The sequence below is a fragment of the Lytechinus pictus genome, chromosome 1 (genome assembly GCF_037042905.1).
Source record: "Lytechinus pictus isolate F3 Inbred chromosome 1, Lp3.0, whole genome shotgun sequence".
In the NCBI taxonomy this organism is placed as follows: Eukaryota; Metazoa; Echinodermata; class Echinoidea; order Temnopleuroida; family Toxopneustidae; genus Lytechinus; species Lytechinus pictus.
The window spans coordinates 25,082,899-25,103,804 of record NC_087245.1 but is presented as its reverse complement, the minus strand read 5'-3'; the positions used below and the strand labels follow the sequence as shown (position 1 = coordinate 25,103,804).

General features: G+C 36.6%; 1 protein-coding gene across 2 annotated transcripts; it reads left to right on the top strand.

The window, feature by feature from the left end:
• The first annotated feature begins 2,342 nt into the window (after window positions 1-2,342).
• LOC129259771 (solute carrier organic anion transporter family member 4A1-like) lies at window positions 2,343-20,034 on the top strand. Of its 2 annotated transcripts, none has more exons than XM_064098950.1 (11): window positions 2,343-2,431; window positions 6,424-6,609; window positions 8,501-8,987; window positions 11,520-11,616; window positions 12,629-12,750; window positions 13,119-13,403; window positions 14,635-14,830; window positions 15,335-15,479; window positions 16,223-16,395; window positions 16,913-16,977; window positions 17,764-20,034. In XM_064098950.1, the coding sequence occupies exons 2-11, from the start codon at window positions 6,424-6,426 to the stop codon at window positions 18,039-18,041; spliced, it is 2,034 nt and encodes a 677-aa protein (XP_063955020.1). In that variant the 5' UTR covers window positions 2,343-2,431; the 3' UTR covers window positions 18,042-20,034. The 2 variants fall into 2 exon arrangements, with proteins under 2 accessions (XP_063955020.1, XP_063955026.1); XM_064098956.1 differs by lacking the exon at window positions 2,343-2,431 and adding an exon at window positions 5,738-5,818 and having other exon boundaries at window positions 17,764-18,137.
• The last annotated feature ends 872 nt before the right edge of the window (window positions 20,035-20,906 follow it).

Sequence of the window (20,906 nt, the reverse complement as noted above, 5' to 3'; positions counted from 1 at the left end):
ATTTTCAGTCAGAGTCCTTTATAATGGTTGAAATTTTCTGATTGGACGCTTTCGCTTGTACTTTGAGTAGGCCTAGACACGAATTTGTAATGTTGTTGTTTGACATTTTAGGCGTTCAATAGACCAACGTACATGCATGCTTTATACCTTGTATGGTTTCTGATTTACCATATATTTCAAATAGTGTTTCAATATTGCACTGAAAGACAGTATATACTGGAGAAAAAAATGACGTAAGATAAATATGTCAAATGCGTGGTTTGTGCCATCACATGGATTATAATTATGTTAATGTCAATCAATGGAATGTAATGGTAAAGGTAGTGATAAATACTGATGCTGCTGATGATTATGATGATGACGATAGCAATAGTAGTAATATATAGTAAAAGTGTTATTGAGACGATAATATAATTGATAATAGTAGTAACAATAATACTAAAATAATATCAATAATAACATTGATAGTAATAGTAATAATAATAAAAACAGTAATAAAAACAACCGTTATAAAAATGATAATAGTGATAATTATGATAATACCAATAAGAAGAAGAAAAAAAAAGAATAAGGAAATTGAGAACATAAAAACGATAAGAAATAATGATAAGATTAAACACGTTTATTCTACAGTGTATAAGTAAGTCCTCACGCAAGGAAATCTTTTGTAAGACTTTAAAAAAAATGTGCCTCTCAGCAAAACATCATGATACATTAATTGTGATTCGTGCATAATTTTAGAAAATGTTATTTATGCAGATCAAGCCTGGCAAACATAATATAAAGACACTGTGTTCCGGTTTGATGGCTGATTTCACTAATGAAATTCCGTTTCCGTGTTTTTTTTCCTGAATTCCATGTGTTTTAGTTCTTCCCCGTTTCGGTATCGCAGAAGACTGGGAACTCTACCATTTTTACAATTCCTGGAGGATCCAGTGTCATTATATTCCTCCATCCCATCATTCGACTCGAGCTATGGCCCCGACAATGAGAAGGCCTCATTTCACAAAGTAAAACGGATATGAAATCGGTAAGCAATTTTATGTTAATTGAAATAAGGATTATGTTTATGCAATAACTTGGATGACAAATATTCGAGTGAAAATTCAATTATGAGGGGAAAAAAGATATCAAAGTAATAGGACAATCTGAATTCGGAAATCTTTTGGAATTCTTTTGAAAACTGATAATCGTATTCAAAGCGAATGTGGAATTTATTATTATTATTATTTAAAAGAAGATTATTTGGGATTTTTTCTATAAAAAGAAATAGGCCCTTCCTGTATCTCTCATCATCTTTTTTTAAATGGTGATTTGAAGAACTGTTAAAAAACCATCTGAAATAGGCAGAAGGCGATCAAAAATATACACAAGACGCATGTAACTATATGCATATAGCAACTATATATATATATATATACACACACACATACACACCCACACACACACACACACACACACACACATATATATATATATATATATATAGAAATAGTCTGCTTCGGCATATGGAATAAAATAATCATAAATAGTTTGGTAAATGCCGTAGAAATAAAATATGCTCCTTTTAAAATCTACGATTTTATTTCTACGGCATTTACCAAACCATTTATGATTATATATATTTATATATATTATATATATAGTGAAACTATATTTACATCATAACTGTAACTGTATATGAAACTATGTATATCATAATATAGCTGATTGAAAAAAGTCAGCTACGTTCAGCGTAAACTTTCATGAACGGAAGCGTCGTATTGCAGGAGATCCGATGTGTTTTATGTTATTATCAATGACATCCTCACTGTTTAAACAAAGAACACGTATCATATTGTAGCGATTGTCCACGGGAGAAAAGAAAAGGTTGAGATTTTATGTAACTAGACATATTTACATGGGAAACAGTTCTATCAACTTTGCTTAATACCAGAAAGAACAATTTGATATGATCAGGTTTTTATTAAATAGTTTTTTCTTTTCATTTTGCATTATTTTGTTTGAGAGAGTAGAACAAGGGCCAGTGAAGAACTTCAAGTGCGGGAGGAGGCTTCGAAAAACGAGCGTGAGTCACACAGACGCAGACTCCGCCATTTAGGGGAGCTATATTCAACCGAAGATTGTATTGCACTGGATATCGATAGGTCGTGCTTCTAATTCAAGTGTGACTGGTGAAAGTGTGTTGTTACTGAGCATTTACAATGGATGAACAATAAAGACCATAGCGAGGGTTCATTCTGAACAGATGATGCACTGCTTGTTCGTTCTTCATTCATTCATTCATTTATTTCCGAAGGTTAGCAAATTATAGATCCTGTTTTGAGTTTTCCGTCAATTTGGTGCAACACTACAGAGACATTGAACTTCACGTTCATGTATTTAAGGTTTTGATTGGGATAGGCCGACGAAACACCACCAGCAACATAAGGTAAGTACTCCTATTTTTGATATTGCATGCATTGGTGTTTCCTTGGTAGTAATGAACTTCCTGGAGAATGGACAAACACTGGTTTTGCAATCATAATAATACTTGTTTATGTTGTACTAAATGTCAAGAATTGAAACATAATAATAATAATAATATTCCGCATTTATATAGCGCTTAACACATCGGAACGACGTCTCTAAGCGCTTTACAGATATATTATTACCCCGGTCATCGGATCCTTGCATGCCCGCATACAATGTATGCACCTTCTCCACTCCCTGGGGAGCATTCCAACAAGAGTTCTAAGACTCAATTGCTAGGCATACTACATAGGCTTTCGCATCTTACCAGGTACCCATTTAACACCTGGGTGGAGAGTGGCAAATTGTGGATTGACGCCTTGCCAAAGGACGCTAGGCCATGGTGGGATTCGAACACACGACCCTCTGATTACAAGGCGAGAGTCAGAACCGCTACACAGAACATGCACATTTTGTTGTTTACATGGCGTCTGAATTGCCTTTGCGTCATAAAAAAAACCGTAGATCAAAAACTGGTAAAGAATTTGTGTTATATTGGTTCTTCTCTCTTTTCTGCAGGGGAAACAAAGAATATCATAATTACTGGGGAAATTTGAAATTCTACCAAAAAACCCTTACACAATGAACATAACGTCCCATTGCTGAATTTATAGCCTTATTTTCTATCTCTCTGAATATCAATATAAATGATGATGTTGTGGGGCTGACTTTACATTTAATCTACTGTCTTCTTGTCCACTCATCACATGGTCTAACTTTCAGTGTGATATCACTTTGTCCATCAACATTTCGTTTAACAACTATTTAGCCCAGCATAGGTAGGCTATAACCATTTTGTCTGTCTTCAGGTTGTCTTATATTCATTTTGTCTCCATCAATTTCGTCAACATATCAGTCTACTACTAATACTACTACTACTGCTACTACTACTACTACTACTTTTACTACTTCTACTTCTACTACTACTACTACTACTACTACTACTACTACTACTACTAGTGCTACTACGACTACTTCTACTATACTACTACAATTATACTCTTCTATTACTACTTCTACTACTACTACTACTACTACTGCTACTACTACTATTCCCCCCTACAATCTAATAGCAGGGGGCAGTTGCTCCCCCCCCCCAGAAATTTAAAAACGTATATTTTACTGAAAATTTTCACATCAATCACTAAATGTGCAAGAAATTCAATTTCACTTTAGAAAAAGCAAAAGCACCCTCATGGCAAGCTCGGTCGCTTCGCTCTATCGCCTTCTAGCCTTCCAAATTCTATAATGCGTCTTTTCCCCCGGTAAAAAAAAATCTGCATACTACCCTGGGATTGTGTACATCAGGAAATAAACCATAGACTGTAGCTGAATCGCATATATCAGACAATTGACTGGTTCCATTAGAACGAGTCTATTTTGTACAAATTCTTTCATCTAAAGTAGATTGCTTATTATAATTATGATCGGACTTCTACACACAGTTGCTTACTATAGGTATTCTGACCCGCGCCCACTTTTGTGTGTATTCATCAGCGGCGTAACAGGGGTCGGTGGCCAGGGGGGGGGGGGGGGGGCAAGAGCCAAAAATTTCCCGGTCATATCATGGTATGAACAGGTGTAACGAGGCGACTATTTTGAGAAGGCCAGATATTGCGTATCGGGCAGAATTTATCTTTAAAAAAAAAGTTGCGAGCGAGCAAAAAATTTGACCTTTTTAATACAAAAATCAAATTTTGTGATGGATTTTGACATGATATCCAGAGAATAATATATTTCACTTTTCTCTCTTTAGAGTTTTTTTTGTTGGTCTGTACGCCACTGTGAACAGGATTCTATGCGGCTGTAGCGTGAAGGGTAAAAAAAAAACTAGGGGCGCAGTATAGCCCATGTGCTTAAAAGGTGCTTTATATAAGTCCCGAGCGAGCGAAGCGAGCGAGAAAAAAAAATCAACTTTTCATGAGAATCTAACTTTGAGTTTTTTTTTGACATTATATTCAGTAAATAAAATCATATCCTACACTTTTCCTTTGCTTTTCTTTCCTCCTTTTTTTGGGATCTTGTTTGTATAACTTTTTGGGGCCATGTCCCAACCCTTCCATACGCAGTGATGTGCGGTTGGGGTCCGGGGCGGAGCCCCCGGAACTTCTTGATATCAAAGCCATTTAAACCTCGCAGATTGCCGTTATTTTAATCAAATCGCGGGCATATACAAAATATAGCTTTTACACAACACATTTATTCAACCCAGTTGCGTAATGAACCAAATATTTTGAGGGGGCAAAACATAGCAATGTGGAAAAAAGTTGTAAAAAGTCGCCAGCGTGCAAAGCGAGCTGGAAAAAAAAATTGCCTATTGAAATTAAATTCTAATTATGTGATAGATTTTTCCATTATATTCAGCAAATAACATATTTCATTATACGTTGTCTCCTATAATTTCTTTTATTTCCTCTTGGGTGTGGAACCAAGACCCCCCCCCCCCCGCGCACCTGTATGCCAGTGATTGAACGTGATTTAACGGGGGGGGGGGCGTTATAGAGCCATTTGAAGGTTATAAATGAAGAGCCCCTACTGCGTTGGGTCTGGGGCAAAGCCCCGGTAGCTTATTTGCATAAAATTTAGGTAAGCTTATAGCACAATGTTGTATGCAGTCCATCTTTCTTCCCGCTCTTTAATTTCAATCATCGGCAGCCCGGTCGTGTTATTATTTTTTTTCGTGTCCCTTTTCTTTGTTTTCCAATTAAGCTTTCGACTAATTACATTCTACTTTCGTTTCCCGCTATTGTTTGCCATTTTATCATCTTTTAATTTATTTCCCACCGTGCTATTGCATGACATAGGCCTATTTCGGAATGATTTGTTCTTTCTCAAATGTTCTTCTTTCGTACATTTTCCCGCTTGCCTTCCTTTTCCATTAAATTTTTTTTTTCTTCGTTTTCTTTTCATTTTTCCCTTTACTTTTCCTCCTTTCCTTTTGCCCTTTCCTTCCCCTTTCCCTTTTTTTCTTTTTCCCATTTTTCTTTTATTTTCCCGATGAAATCCGCCAGGGGGGCAGCTTGCCCCCCTTGCCCCCCCCCGCCTGTTACGCCACTGGTATTCATATAAAAATATGTATCAAAGGTAGAATAATGAGACTCGCCAGGGGGGCAGCTTGCCCCCCCCTGCCCCCCCCGCCTGTTACGCCACTGGTATTCATATGAAAATATGTATCAAAGGTAGAATAATGAGACTCGATCTATTTTTTTTCAACATGAACAGTAGGACCTGTATCAAGTATAGTTTGTTCCAGAAGTTGTGAGTTAAATCTTTATATCATGTGACATTTTACCAGTTCAAACGAAAGGTTTGTTTTGTAATCATTGCTTGACTTAGCTTATATTCGGAGAAAATTGTTATTTAATGCTTTGCATTATTTTATCTTGACAAACGTTCGGCAGCAAAAAATGCAAATCACTTCCTTTATGCTGTATGTGATTCTGTTATGTATAGCCGCATTTGTTCTTCAATGAGTTGAAAAGTATCAAATGTATATTATTTGACATGAGCAGTTGAATAATGTATAGGTTACGTCATTAGGGCTCGATAACCAGGTGAATTTAGGGAGCTGGGGGTCCATTCTCGCTTCTTTTAAATCGAAATTTGAGAGAAAATGATCAAATTACCTTCTAATATTCTGATACGATGACACTTTTTGAATGATGAAGGAGCTTGAATGTGAAAATATCAGTCCGCCCAACGAGGAGGTAGTGAGTTCATCCCGTGCGAAGCGCGGAAGTTCTGACCTTTCATTAATTTTGAGAGGGGAAATGAGGCGATTGATGGTATACTTTAATCGAACTCCGGAAATGGACGGTTTCATCCGACATGAAAGAATTAAACAAAAACTGCAAGTTCGTATGTCATCATCATAATTTTGTTTAATTTCGTTTTTTTCCCCATTTTGTTCAGATGGAAGAGTCAGCACCAAACTCAAGGCATGAAAGCAGTAGGCTCAAATCGGACGAGCAGACGACGTCGAATTCGAAAGAAATTGTGACGTCCTGTGGATGGTGTGATTGGCGCCCTCGATGGCTTCAACGATTTAACTCTCAACGTTGGCTTCTGGCTTCATTGAGTGGAGCCGCTTTCATGACGGTAAGCAGTATTCCAGTTCAGATAAGATATAATATGTTAAACTTCCATGGCAGGTTTGAATATGATTAATTTTGAAGCCGCTGATTAACCGTATATTTTCTGAAAATAACTATGAATTTAAATTGGATCATTGTTATTCTTTTCATTAGTTTGGTCGGAAAGCTTATTTTTATAAATACACAATTTTACTAAGTTACTCATAGGAGTATCTTCATTTCCTCTTACCGATACCTAAATTCTTTTTAAAAATGTATCAATTACAGGTATCATGATGATAACAATAGGTTATATATTTATAGCACCTTCAGAGCATATATCTTTAAAATATATACCCATAAAAAGAAGATTTTTGAAACAGGAATGCCCCGGGAGGGATACTGCTGCTAAGACAGAATTGTTTTTTGCAGTATAAGAAAAGATAGATTTTGCTCTGCATCAAGTTACTGTATATGATTACGGGGCATAAATACTTCAATCAGTCAATGGGAATCAGGCACTGAGGCGGATCAGCGAAAACGATTGTTAACGTTTGGAATGATAACGGTTCTTAATAGTCATCGCTTCACTCGTTATTTTGAATACTAGCTACCTGAGAGTAAAATACAAAATTCACAATAGTACACCTCGATAAAACTCAACTCGGTACTTAAGACACGCACTGAATGGCTTTCTCAATTCCAATAAATAATGGAATGAGATTGAGATGGATCAAGTGTCCATTTTGCGTCCCTGAACCCCCTCCCCTTAAAGGGGACTCCAACCCAAATAAAAACTTGTTTTTATAAGGAAAAGAAAAATCAGACAAGTTGATAGGTGAAAGTTTGAACAATATTGGACAAACAACAAGAAAGTTATGGATTTTTAAAAGTTGTAAATATTGGTAATCACTATACCCATGGAGACTTCAAATTGGCCGCATATGGGATGTCATAGTGATGTAAGGCAAGGACTACTCTTCCATGTACTCCAATACATAATATGGCTAAAATGTAATTTTTCCCAAAAGTTTTATTTCCAATTATATTTTTCTTTCATGAGGACATAAAACAATATACTACCTGGGTTATATTTAGATTACTGCCCAAGGGGAATGGGTGCTTAAGAGAAAACCACAAATCCTGATAATAAAGTACATGGCCTATGGGAAAGTTGTCCTTGCCCCTTGTCATAATTTACTTACCCAGTTGCCAATTTGAAATCTACATAGTATTAGTGATTTCAATTTTAAAGCGGCTATAACTTTCTTATTGCTTGTCCGATTTCTTTCAAACTTTCACCAATTTGTTTAATTTATTTTTCTCCTTCCCAACACAACATTTTATGGCCAAGGCTGGATACCCCTTTAATAATCGCTTTTTATGAATCTACATACCCTCTTGTTACATTTCATGAAACTCATGTCATAGATAATACTTCACCATGTTCACGCATGGGTCAATATAAACAATTTAAAGATAAGTTATCAAAAGTTATTTGGCGGAAGTATATAAATTTCTGCTCTTTAAAATGACACCTCAACAAAATGAGAAAGAATAAACAGAGTTATGACGGAAATACTGATACATTATCTTCAAAATGAGCATAGGCTTACCATGACAGAATGATCTTTGGTGAATATGAAGTGGCTGCCTATCATCACTGCTTTTCCTTACGGTATCTGTTTCTATCGTTTTGTTTTAAATCTATAATGATCATATATATATGTATCGAAAATCTAAAATTTTGACTACAGCGTAATCTTTTCCGCTTACATTATTTTCATCAAACTTTTGTGCGAATTAGAGTTTTTTTCATAAAGAGTGACATTTCATAAAAAATGTGAAATAAATGGGACTCTTATTGTCTTATTAGATTATTTCACATCTTTCTTTTCCTTTTCCATTTTTTTTAGCTCATGATCGAGGATGGGTTTACAAATAGTGCGATCACGTCTATCGAAAGAAGGTTCCAGCTGCGCAGTAGAGATATTGGTACTTTATTGAGCATCTATGAATTCACCGTCATCATCTCGATGATACCAGTTACATACTTCGGTGGGCGTGGCAATAAGCCACGTTGGATTTCGATTGGTTGCTTTCTAGTGGGCATGGCTTCACTGCTTTTTGCCCTGCCCCATTTTACGACAGAAAGATACGCCTATTTTGTCGAAAAAGTCGCCGGACAAACGACGTGCCAACTCCCACAGGCGAATAGTACGTCAACATCTTCGCCTGATGGTTGTCAACGGAGCGGAAAGAGCAGTTTGTCATTATCAAAATATATCATTCTCTTTGGAGCAGCCAAAGTTATAGCGGGAATAGGGGCAACACCTCCGGGTAGCCTCGGGGTTGTGTTCCTCGATGAGAGCATCACGACCAAACAGAATGGAATGTACTTAAGTAAGTTTTAAGGAAAGGGTGCGATGGTATGTGTGTGTTTCTTGTGTGATTTCGGGCACGATGTAGGAAAGAATACATGTCTTATAAATAAAGAGAATATATACTTACTTCAGAAACAAGTCCATGTAAATATTAAAACATTAGTCATGATATAGGAGACTATGGAAAGATGCAGTATTTTGGATATAAAGGCACACTTTTTTACTTGTTTATGCTTGGGTGTATACAGAGACTTGAAGCTAGCTCATTTATCCCCCTTTACTATTCCGTCCTTTCTCAAATATTGGTCAAACGTGATTGGATTATTGTGCCAATACCTGTCTAGGGATGACGTTAAGTAGTTAAAGGTGGCAGCATTGACTACTTCATTTGGCAGAGCATCCAACTATTCACATTACTTCTTAAAAAGCATGCTGTCTAAATATAGTGTTGAAACGTTTTTATTTTTATTTTGTTACTTTATTGAAGTTGTGGCCTCTCGTTGTTGAGTCTCCGTACCGGTGATTTGTAATTTGGTTAGCTTAGGTCAACTACAAAGTATTACAATCTCATTGTAGTTTATAGAAAAGGGTCTTTGATGGAGGTTATTGAAAGTATTTAACAGCCTATGTGCCGATATTTTAATCGTCTAGTGTCCAGCACATTGGAAAACGTGACTATAAGGCTGGGTTCACATAGAAGTATACTATTCGGGTATACGGTGCACGTTTTCGAGGGCACGCGAATAGCTTGAATCGAACAATAGGATTTCCTAATACCGGGTCACATGAGAGGGCACTATACGAAAATGCCGTATAGCTGCGTATAGTATAGTATATACCGTGTTTACACTTAATCGGCAATTGGTTCTGAACCAAATGCCGATGCAGAATCGGCATTTGGATTGCGTTTACACGTTGTTACAGCTCGCGGTTCAGAACCGCGAGCCGATGCAAAAACCTGAAATGATACGCATACCTACAATATACGTCATAATAAAGACGACGCTGGATCAGTGCGCTTACAATTACGTCACAATGCTAAAGTAATTGAAATGCGCACAAATTGCCGGTGCAGAATCGGCTTTCTGTTTACACGTAGTAAAAAAGCCGATTCTGCATCGGCTCGCGGTTCAGAACCTACTACTTTGGTGGTGCAAATTGCCGGTTCTGAACCGCGAGCCGATTCAAGTTGCTCGCGTTTACACGCTATGAAAAAGCCGATGCTGAATCGGCTCGCGGTTCAGAACCGCGAGCCGATTCAAATGCCGATTAAGTGTAAACACGGTAATAGTGGGAATCGTACTTGTTAGATTTTCGTGCAGCGTATACAGACGTGGCAGGTGGTGTTCTGAATTTCCCTATAATATTTACTGTGTGCGTTGGTTAAATGAGGTAAGTTCAAATGAAATGATTTCTTGGTACTCATTTTGTTGGAATTTCATAGCACATGGCCGTCATATGTAAGTTATCCAGCACTTCAGAGTTTATCTCATGCACATGCTGTATGATTTATGTGGGCTCTGCATTTTTCGTTCTGTCTTTTTTTACCTTGAAATTTCGGGTAAATCAATTAAACTGATTATATTTTGTTTAATAACATTATAATTTCATCATGATACACAACACTGCATCAGAACAGCAGTCTCTATGCTTACTTTTTGTAACCGTAAAATTTCAGTTTCTTGGGGGGGGGGGGAGTCATGGAGTTGGGTCAATTTTATAATCAGATTGAGTTGGGTCAACTTGCATTCATATAGAAGTTTGGTACATGTCTAATAAAACATTAGTTCTGCTATGTAGCATCACAACTTATGACTAATGGTTTTTTTTATTCACGTACTCACTTGTTAGGCCTATTTGTTTCACTCACCTGATCGTCAAAAGAAGCTTCTCTTCTCCTGATATCGGTTTCCTCCAGTTTGATCTAATGGGACGGATGTGGGGCAAAATCAGGTCTTTTAAACCTTTGTAGCTGTCGTACGACATCCTCATGTAGTTAAAAAACACCTTCTCATCAGGGTGATCTATCACAATTTTTAAATGTTGTGTGGAACTCCCCCAACACAGGTCGCATTTGGAAGTGTTGTCGTACCCGTACCGTTCTTCTTTTCTTCATATGTACCTCCTCAGCCTCGGCCAGTAGGAGAAGAGCCAAATCTTCTTCGTCTGAAGTATCCATTTTGAATATTAAAGTAGGACACGCGTGCTACCTTTATGTGACCCGCCATGCCCGTATAGAGAATAGCGAATAGCGAATAGAGAATACCGTATACCGTATATTTCTATGTGAACCCAGCCTAAGCGAATGCGCCCTTTGGTAACTGCAATCACGTGCAAGTTCAGTGGAATCTCCCTTTACCCCATAAATAAAATCTAATGTGTTGCCTTTTTGTCGATTCACCGCAACTTAGCTGAAATTGAAATAGATGAGTAGTGCGATGCAGGCCTCACTCTAACTTAATTGATCAGTTCAAATTGGCGACATTTTATTGATAGAGCTTTGTTTTTAAGCGGATATTGAAATGAATATCACCATGGCAACTCTTTACAGGTACATGTTTCACCATGGCAACCTTTGGAACTGCAATCGGATATCTTCTAGCTGGCTTCTTCCTCAACATCTATACAGATATTGAAATGCCGCCCGGGTAATTCGTTTCATTTCAATTCTTAATATCTGTATGTAACAATATTACAGTTTCGATCTCTATTTGTTCTGGAGTTCCAAAAGGAAATAAGGACAATAATGTTATTCATGTGATATTCTCTGCATGTGATTTATAACATCCGTATGACACCATTATATTGTTTATTGACCAATGTGTTGGCTCAGTTGGTAGATCGTCCGTCTCACAACCGGGAGGTCGGGGGTTCAAAACCTGGCCGCGTCAGACCAAAAGACGTTAGAAGATGGGAGTTGCTGCTACCCTGTTTGGCGTTCAACAATTAGGGATAGAGCCTCGTCGACCTGGCGCTGCACAGCGGTTGCCGGGCCAGCGATCAATTGGGAAAAGCAAATTTTCAGACTATTTCATTTCATGTCTATTTAGAACAATAAAATATGGACTGGATTTTAATTTCATTTCATTATTGTTCTCTGATGGGTGTAAATGAAAGTTTAGCAAATTCCTTTCGTTTAATTAGTTTCCGTGGTAAGTGTAAAAGACAAAACAAATTGCAAATTGTTCAATTCATTAATGTGCACCGATAATAATAATGCTCGATGAGTAAATATTATGTTATCAAAGCGAATACTATATCTTCAAAATACTATACACTAATAGCTCGAATCGGGTCATTATAATAAAAATTTATCTCGTTTTATTTTAACAATGACTTGGCTCACTCTTTGAAAGATTGAGAATGAATGGTTGAAAGTATATCGTCAATGACAATCAAAGGCGAGTAGAATTCAACTCAGTTGAGAGTGAAATTATATTCACTCGTTAAAAAAAGACGGCTGCAGATTCGCTCTTTTACACAAATTGAATAAAATTCAAAATTCCATTGATTTGAAACAAATCATTGAGAGATTGATTGAATTGAAGACCAATCCAAAATAAGATTGAAAAAAGGTTGCGTTCTAAATCTTAGATTGAGATTTTCAATCTAATGCACAATAATGCACATTAAATAATTTGTTTTTTACTTTGTCATCAGAGTGTCTGTATCTCCATCAGATCCTGGTTGGGTGGGTGCTTGGTGGTTAGGCTTCATCGTGGCCGGGTTAGTCATCATCATACTCTCTATACCCATCGGACTCTTCCCTAGGGAATTACCAAGTGAGTTAGCCAGCAATAAACAAATGTATACGTATAATTGTAATACCATACAAGAAAAGTAATGATGTTTAATAAAGCTTTTACTGATTTAAGTTTTTATTGTTCTTCAAGTGCACTGCTGCAATTAAAATAACCAAATAATGAGCAAGCTTGATAAGGGGTAAATATACCTGATTTTATTTTAGAGGAAAGAAACAATATTATTTCAGAAATGTCAGTTTAAAAATGTGTTATGAACTGTTTGGTTATTTTTATGGTTGTGATTTATTTCACATTTGTGATACTAATTCTATTGTATCATTTTGAAAATAATGCAATCACTCTTTATTTGTGAATTTTCTATCCAAAACCTTTGTGTGTAACGAAAGAAACTGCTAAAATCCGAACTGAGAAGCCTGTGGAGTCTCACAAGAACTCTGGCCTACACAAAGGTGGGCACCCAGGACAGTCCAGCAGCGAGTCGTCTCGTCTAGTCCAGGAGATCAAGGGTGTGTTGAAGATTCTGAAACACCTGGCTATCAACCCTACCTATGTCTTCACTGTATGTTCGACCGTCCCCGATATCCTCCTCATCAACTCCTTTGCCGCTTTCTTGCCTAAACTCCTCGAGAATCAATTCATGGTGACATCGAGCATGGCTACCATCATTACAGGTTAGTCAAATCCTACACAAGTACACCCCAAAACACGACACCATCAAACACAATTGATCACTTCCGCCTCCACTGGTCCACCAACTTTCGAGAAAAGCCTCTCAGCTCTCCATTGTGATTTGACTTGTATTTTCAAAGGTATTGGTGCGTTTGTAGAGAATTTTCCCGTAGTAAATGCGAAAAGTCCGGATAGCCCCATTTGCACCGATGTATCACCTACCGAAATGACTTACAAAGTATATCATCAATCCTCGATTCCACGGTCAATCCACCACCACGACCGTACCTATTACTAAGTGACACTGTCACCGCCATTATAGCAACATCAGTATCGCTCAATTTACCTAAATACATATCATCGACGCCACTAGTATCATCATCGCCACCATCATCATACGCTACCACCGGCACAAATACCACCATTAACACCGCCACCACTACCTCCGACACTATCACCACATGACGACCACATTGTAGACATCACAATCACTGCAACCACAACAGACAATGGCACCACCCACTATATCACTTACCAAAATAACTAGCCAAGATGCGTATTCTCAACCCTCAGTTCCACGGTCAAAATCCGCCACCACGTCGACCGAAGTTACGATCATCCAAATAATGACAGCAACTTACACCACCACCGCCATAATTACCACCTTTGCCACTACCTCCGACACTATCACCGCTACCATCACCAACATAACACCTACCACATCATCATCATTATCAACATCTACTTCCATTTATCTCCGTCATACCTAACAAATCACACATTTTCCGAAATATTCCTCCAACTTAACTTACCTTACGGCTGTTCCTTCTCTTTAAAGAGGTTGGATGTCATGATGTACCATCTGTCTCTGTCCAGTGCTATATTGCAGCATTCGTTTATCTTTCTGCCTGTCATCTCTTCCTCTTTGCCTTCAATCTTTCCCTCCATGATTTCTTTGACAAAGATTCGTGTCTTCTAGTATGGCCATAATATGAGAGTTTGCGTTCTTTTATTGATATCAATAGTTCTTTCCGTGTGAGATCCATTAGTTTCTGGACATCATTGTTTGATTTACTTTCCGGCACATTCTGCGATAGGACCTCCAACTACTAAAAGTAAAATAATTACTTGAATTGTAGAATAATTTCGAAGATGCTCAATAATTATGTCTGACAAATCTAGAAAGGTGACATTCAAGCCGAATCTTCTGTGATACATATTTCATCCATTCAGGTATCGCAGTGATCCCCGGATCTGTCTTAGGGACGTTTCTAGGAGGATGGGTGATGAAGCGATGGAAACTGAAGGTCCCGGGTCTTATCAAGCTTGCCATCGTAGGGAGCACCATCGAAACCATCGCATTCCTTGGTGTTTTCATGCATTGTCCGCAGGCTCGGATAGCAGGGGTGACAACCGCGTACAGCAATGGGTGAGTGTATAGGACGGTTGTGAAAATCTTTACCGACTGTTTAATAATGGATGGCTATCTTAATTTCATTTGTACGTGATTTAAACTTTTTTTTTAAATCTAGTGGAAATGTATGATGAAGAAGAATAACGATGCTGATAATGATCATTATAATGATAATGATGGAGAAGATGATGATACAGCTTCTGATGCTGCTGATGATGATTATGATAAATAAGGTGGTGGTGATAATGATGATGTCACGAACAAATGGTTACAATAAAAGTGGAAATATAACTTTAACTTTATCGCAGATTTATTATCAAGGACAATTGTTATTTCATTCTCTCTTCCCCCAACTACTCATCCCCCTCTACTCTTCCCCGTTCTCTCCTGTCTTTCATTCTCACCTCCTCACCTCCTCTCTTACTCCCCCCTCTCCCCCTCTCACCCCTCTCTCTCCCCCCCCCCTCTCTCTCCCTACCGTCCAATATCTCCACCACTCTCTTGATCGATGAAATACAGATCTAGTCTTCTCGACTTGACGTCCCCATGCAACCAAGCCTGTTCCTGTTCTGTCGATAAGTTTAAGCCAGTGTGTATGGAAGAAACCGGCCTCAGCTTCTTTAGCCCCTGTCACGCGGGATGCAGCCAAGATCTTGGGAATGGTGTAAGATAACAAGGGGACTGCAGTTCATAAAGTGGATTGTAAAGTTACATGTAACGGCGCAAAAAAAAAGACTAAATATTGACTATATTCCAGCTGTAAAGCTCATTTATAAAAAAATTATTTGGCAATGAAATGTAACGTAACGTAATATATGACATGATGTGACATGATAAAGTGAAAGGTATATTTTTTTACCATGTTTTCTCGAAATGTAATCTTCAAATTCTGAACATTATCAGAATTTTATATTGACTTTTATGGTTCTACGTCCTGTAACAAAAAGCTTAGCGACATTTTATTTTTACAGTTACTCGCATATAATTATCAATACAGTTAATCATTATAAAATCAATCCTATAGTAATATTAATCAATGAATTTTGTGTAACAGACCCTAACAGTGTCTAAATAGGGTATCTAGGCAAATTAGCGTACTAAATTGTAAAATTGACCGATACCATGATTGAATACTGTGTAAGTTTGGACTAGACGAGCTTTGGTACACGCGGGATCATCTGATATACAGTAATTTGGAAAAGAATGTTAGTCATTTTTACCAAGATCCGTGCTTGTACCCTTGGTAGTCAAGTCTGACTAACCGTCGACATAATTAGTGGTACAAAAAGATTACTAGGTTACAGAGCCGGTATATTAATACAGAGCTACATCAACTCGAACCCGGTACCTTTAGACCCGGAGAACTCTAAATCAACCAATATCCGTCGTTCTTATTATCTTTGACAGACGTTTGCTGGTTGCGTCTGTTCTCCAATGGCTAGCTCTGGAATGTTGGGTACTGTTCACCACGGGAAATGCTCCACACCATGTAATCTCTTACCTGCATTCATTGTTATAATGAATATAGTATTAGTCGCCATATTCATGGGTAAAGTGCCTCTGATGAACATAGTTTTCAGGTAAGAATGTATACATAATGTCCTCAAATGAAAAAATTGTATGTTTTGTATAGTTAGGTATTTTGTTTTGAGCAGAATATTGACAGGTGCCAATGATGTTTCAAATCAATGTAAATCAAAACAGTTCTGCGTTGGTGAGTTGAGCGGCAAACAACAAGGTCAAAAAAGAAAAAACATGCAAACGGTCTATTTTGTTGACATTTCGGTCAAAGATCTTTTATCGGACGTTTTATTTTTGTTAATTCTTTATATATATATATATATTATACAAAATTATTTGTTGGTATATACTATATATATATACAGTATATACCAACAAATAATTTTTTTATTAAAATAAAATATGTTTTCATGGTAAAACTGCGTGCCGTACGGTGGCTAAATCGTCCAGATGACCACTCATAATATATCTAACGCTTTGGCCAAATAAACTATCAAAACCTAACCAAGTCGGGGATGTACACAATATCATTTTCATGATGCGCTACTAAAATCTACTTATTATGTTTCATTATAGGTGTGTTGCCGAGCATGAACGACCAGTAGCTCTAGGAATGAATTCTGTTGTGGCCAGAACACTTGGTAAGTCTTCAAAGGGCCATGTTCATCCATTGTGGTAAACTTGTCAGTATAATAACTACCATGAAAGCGAAGGTTTGGATCGGCTGAGCCATGTCACCATGGTAGATACCAAGATAATAATTTATCTTTTTTTTCAATGGACCCAAGTTTTCATAATTTTTGGAAAATGAGTAAAAAAAAATTACTTTTTTATGTAGAGGATAATAACGTTCACCGTGTAGAAAGTCTTAAAAAGGGCAGTTGGTATTAGAAATTGAAAGGCAAGAGAGTGAATAAGAATTGAAAAGCAAGCATAAGAATGAAGTAATAATCTTTCGTGAATGATATTGATAAGGGAATTGACTGTAAATCATATGACGGCCTTTAGCTAATGAACAATAAATAGGATATGGATGCTTGTTTTTAATTTTTTTTTTAAGCGTATTCAGTTTAATCATTATCGACTCTGGTGCACATGAATGTAAAAATAATCAAGATACAAGTAGTTCAAGCAGGATATGAAAAGGATATACTTGCACTAACGAAAATGGGACTGGAATACGGCGGTTGTATAAATTGGAGGAGGGAAAAATTTTCGATATTAATTATTTTGGTTCCAAAATGATTTAGATATTTGATCTAAATGTCATTTCATTAAAGGAATTATATTTTTCATGAGTGCAATATGTTGACAAGCTATTGTTGGTATACAGTATATAGCTTTGATGGTCGATATACATTTTGAATATTCATACCATTGCACAATAGTCTCGATAACTATGAATATTTTTTTGTCTTCGTATTTAGGCGTCATTCCAGGCAACATTTTGTTCGGTGTCATCATTGACAGTACATGTGTACAATGGCAAGAAACGTGTGGTGAACGAGGTGCATGCTGGCTGTACGACAACAAAAGCCTGTCCTGGAAACTAGCAATACTTGCGCTTGTTTGCAATCTTCTAACGGTGCTCTTCTATTCGCTGGCGCTTCGGTTTTACGAACCGGCTGCACACAATGATTCGGATACGGATAAGCCGGATGTGCCTGAAATCGAACCGAGCCTTGATCATGAAAACAGTATTTGAATGAAGTGAAATTTTTACTATTTTATATCAATGTAACTTGATTGAAAATTTCGATGCCTTTTTTATATATATACTTTTATCAACATTGATTTTGTGGACAAGCTCTTGCCAAAAGGTGTGGACTTTATTCAAGCCAAGTGATACGTTTTCATTGTTCTGATAAATGTCAATCAGTACACCATAGATTGATGCCAAAAAGATTTTAACTTATATGGCCCTTTTTGGTCGGATGTTTTAAAGAAAATCAAATATAATCTTTCGTTATCTTTGTATAATACTAATTCTGATAATTGCGAGTGATAAACAAATATGAGAGCAAATTATGTCGCGCACTCACTTTCATATTTCATTATGCTGAACATAGAAATTTCCGATTCTTGGAGATGTGACAAATTAAAATGGAATCTTTTGATCAAATCACAATAGGTTACGACGCCAGGAAATTGCATCTGTGCTCAAAGGAACCAAATCATACGTCTCATTATAATGAGGAAAGAATAAAACTCGCCCAAAGAATAGTGGCTTGGGTGTTCCCTCATTTGCATGCCTACCTGTTTTTGTTTGCATCAGATTTATCTGAAATTTCGTTGTTTGGCTTGTTTAATTTTGTTCATATATATATATATATATATATATATATATATATATATTCAAATCAGCATCATAGGGTGGGTTTGCCATTTAATGAATCATAATTTTAGCATATTTATCTGATATTGCTCAAACTTCACTTATCTCACTTTAATCTCGTTTTTTTTTCTCTTTCCTTTTTTTTTTTTACTTTACATTCAATTGATTAATGCTCAAAGTTTCACTATGTTGTATTTGTCTTTTTGTTTGTACTGTTTATACGAATGTTTTTAATAGATATTGCTTATATAAGGGGCACTGAATTAAGCAACAAAGAAGGAGCGTGTATCGCTCAAATGCTACAGTCATACCAAATTAACCGACTCAAGACTGATCACAGTTATTACGTTATCACCAATGACATAATATCGATCGGTTTGGATTCAGTTTCGTAGGCCTTACTGCAGCGTGATATTGTTATAAACTTAAAGAGTATGGAAGGTAATTACGACAAATGGTGGGATTTTTAAATAAAGTGATATAGGAATTTATATGTAACGACAATACTTATTCGCCAACGTGGTGTCATTCATGAAATTTTGCAAGTCGTCAACTGTTTATTTATACCTCTTTAAAATTCGATAAATTGCAAATAAAGCTCATGCATGACCCCAATTTTCGAGAAAAACACTACGCCCTATAGGACGAATAATCATTGATTGACCTTAACAAAATATATGTATATATCGAGAGAATTGCCAATGATAATGTGCCTTTTATGATATTTGTTTAATTTCTTTTATTCGTCACACTACTTCCACTATGTTAGCGTTCCATCATCATAATATGTATTGGCCAAAGTCAGGGTTATTATATCCAAGTCCTTTGGAAGCGCATATAGGGACGTTATATCATAATGTAATATGCACAATGAAAGAACTGTTATTATTATTATTATTATTATTATTACATGTATTATTATCATACTTCTTCTTAATATTATATTTGTTATTATTGTCTTAAAGTATTGTGGATTGTCTTTCTGAGAAATGGCAGGGGCCCGTCTTTAAAAGAGTCGCGATTGAGCCGATCAGTTGCAACTATGGAAAGCCAGCAAGGTCAGCATCTAAAATACACGTGACTGTGTTCAAAATATTTTCTAGAAATGACGTATGTATATTCATACAGTAACAGTGTTTACTTGACAATTCAGTATGCTTCTCTTTGTTTTTCAAAGGACATTGGGCAAATTTCCCAAAGAAAAATATATAACGTTGATGGATTTCCATATACTTGAGATTAATCATATCAATCGTAACTCTTTGTAAGACGGGGTCCTAGTGCTATAATGATAAAACGATGTGATATTTGTTCTTTATACTTGTTATCAGGGAAATATATCACTTCACTTTTAATGGAAAAACATCTCGTGCTATAGATTAATGCGATTTCTACGATAAGACTGATGGTATCAGGTATGGTGCCAGGCGAGAGGTGTTGGGGAAAGGAGGTAAAGAAAGAAAAAAGAACGGGAAGATAGGAAACAGAAATCTGAGACGTTAATTATCGGTCATATATAAATTGGGAATATGACGTCATCTTTATCGTCTCACCTTCATCTCTCAAACTATCATGGCGCCATTCCTGATTTGTATGCACACTTAAAGAAATGGCTCCAAACGAGGAACCCATATCAAGTAATAACATTTGATTCTGTATGGTGAAGTCATGATCAAGTGCAAAAATAAATTCACTCGACTTTAATCCATTCGGTATTTGTTGTTTTGATGATATTTTTATTAACAACGCACAGAACATGTATGCACGATATGGTTATAATGAGGACTGTTTTATTAACACATTTTCTATATTGTTTATAAATTGTATTAAGCATTGTATTCAGTTTTTATTTTAAAAATTACTGCAAGTAAGGAAAAAAGGCCTTACAAATAATGGTTTGATTAATGATTGGGTTTAAAATATTATGGGCGAGATGTGAGATTAGTAGAGGGTTGTTAAAAAAATATATTTGTAACTTGGATCAACCGTTTCAAAATTCAGAATTAACTTGGATCATTCGTTTCAAAATTCAGAATTGAGTCAAAATCCTAATTCAGTGAATTGCCAATATGTAATTGATGACTAGAAAGCTTTTTAAACAGAAAGCATTAATTGATGTATCTGTAGTGTAATTTCGTTATCACTAGCAATCGACAGTGGCCGTAGAACGTTTTTTAAAGTTTGGGGCTGACTTTCAAAAAAAAAAGTTTATTGAAAAACTTGGAGAGGGGCTTA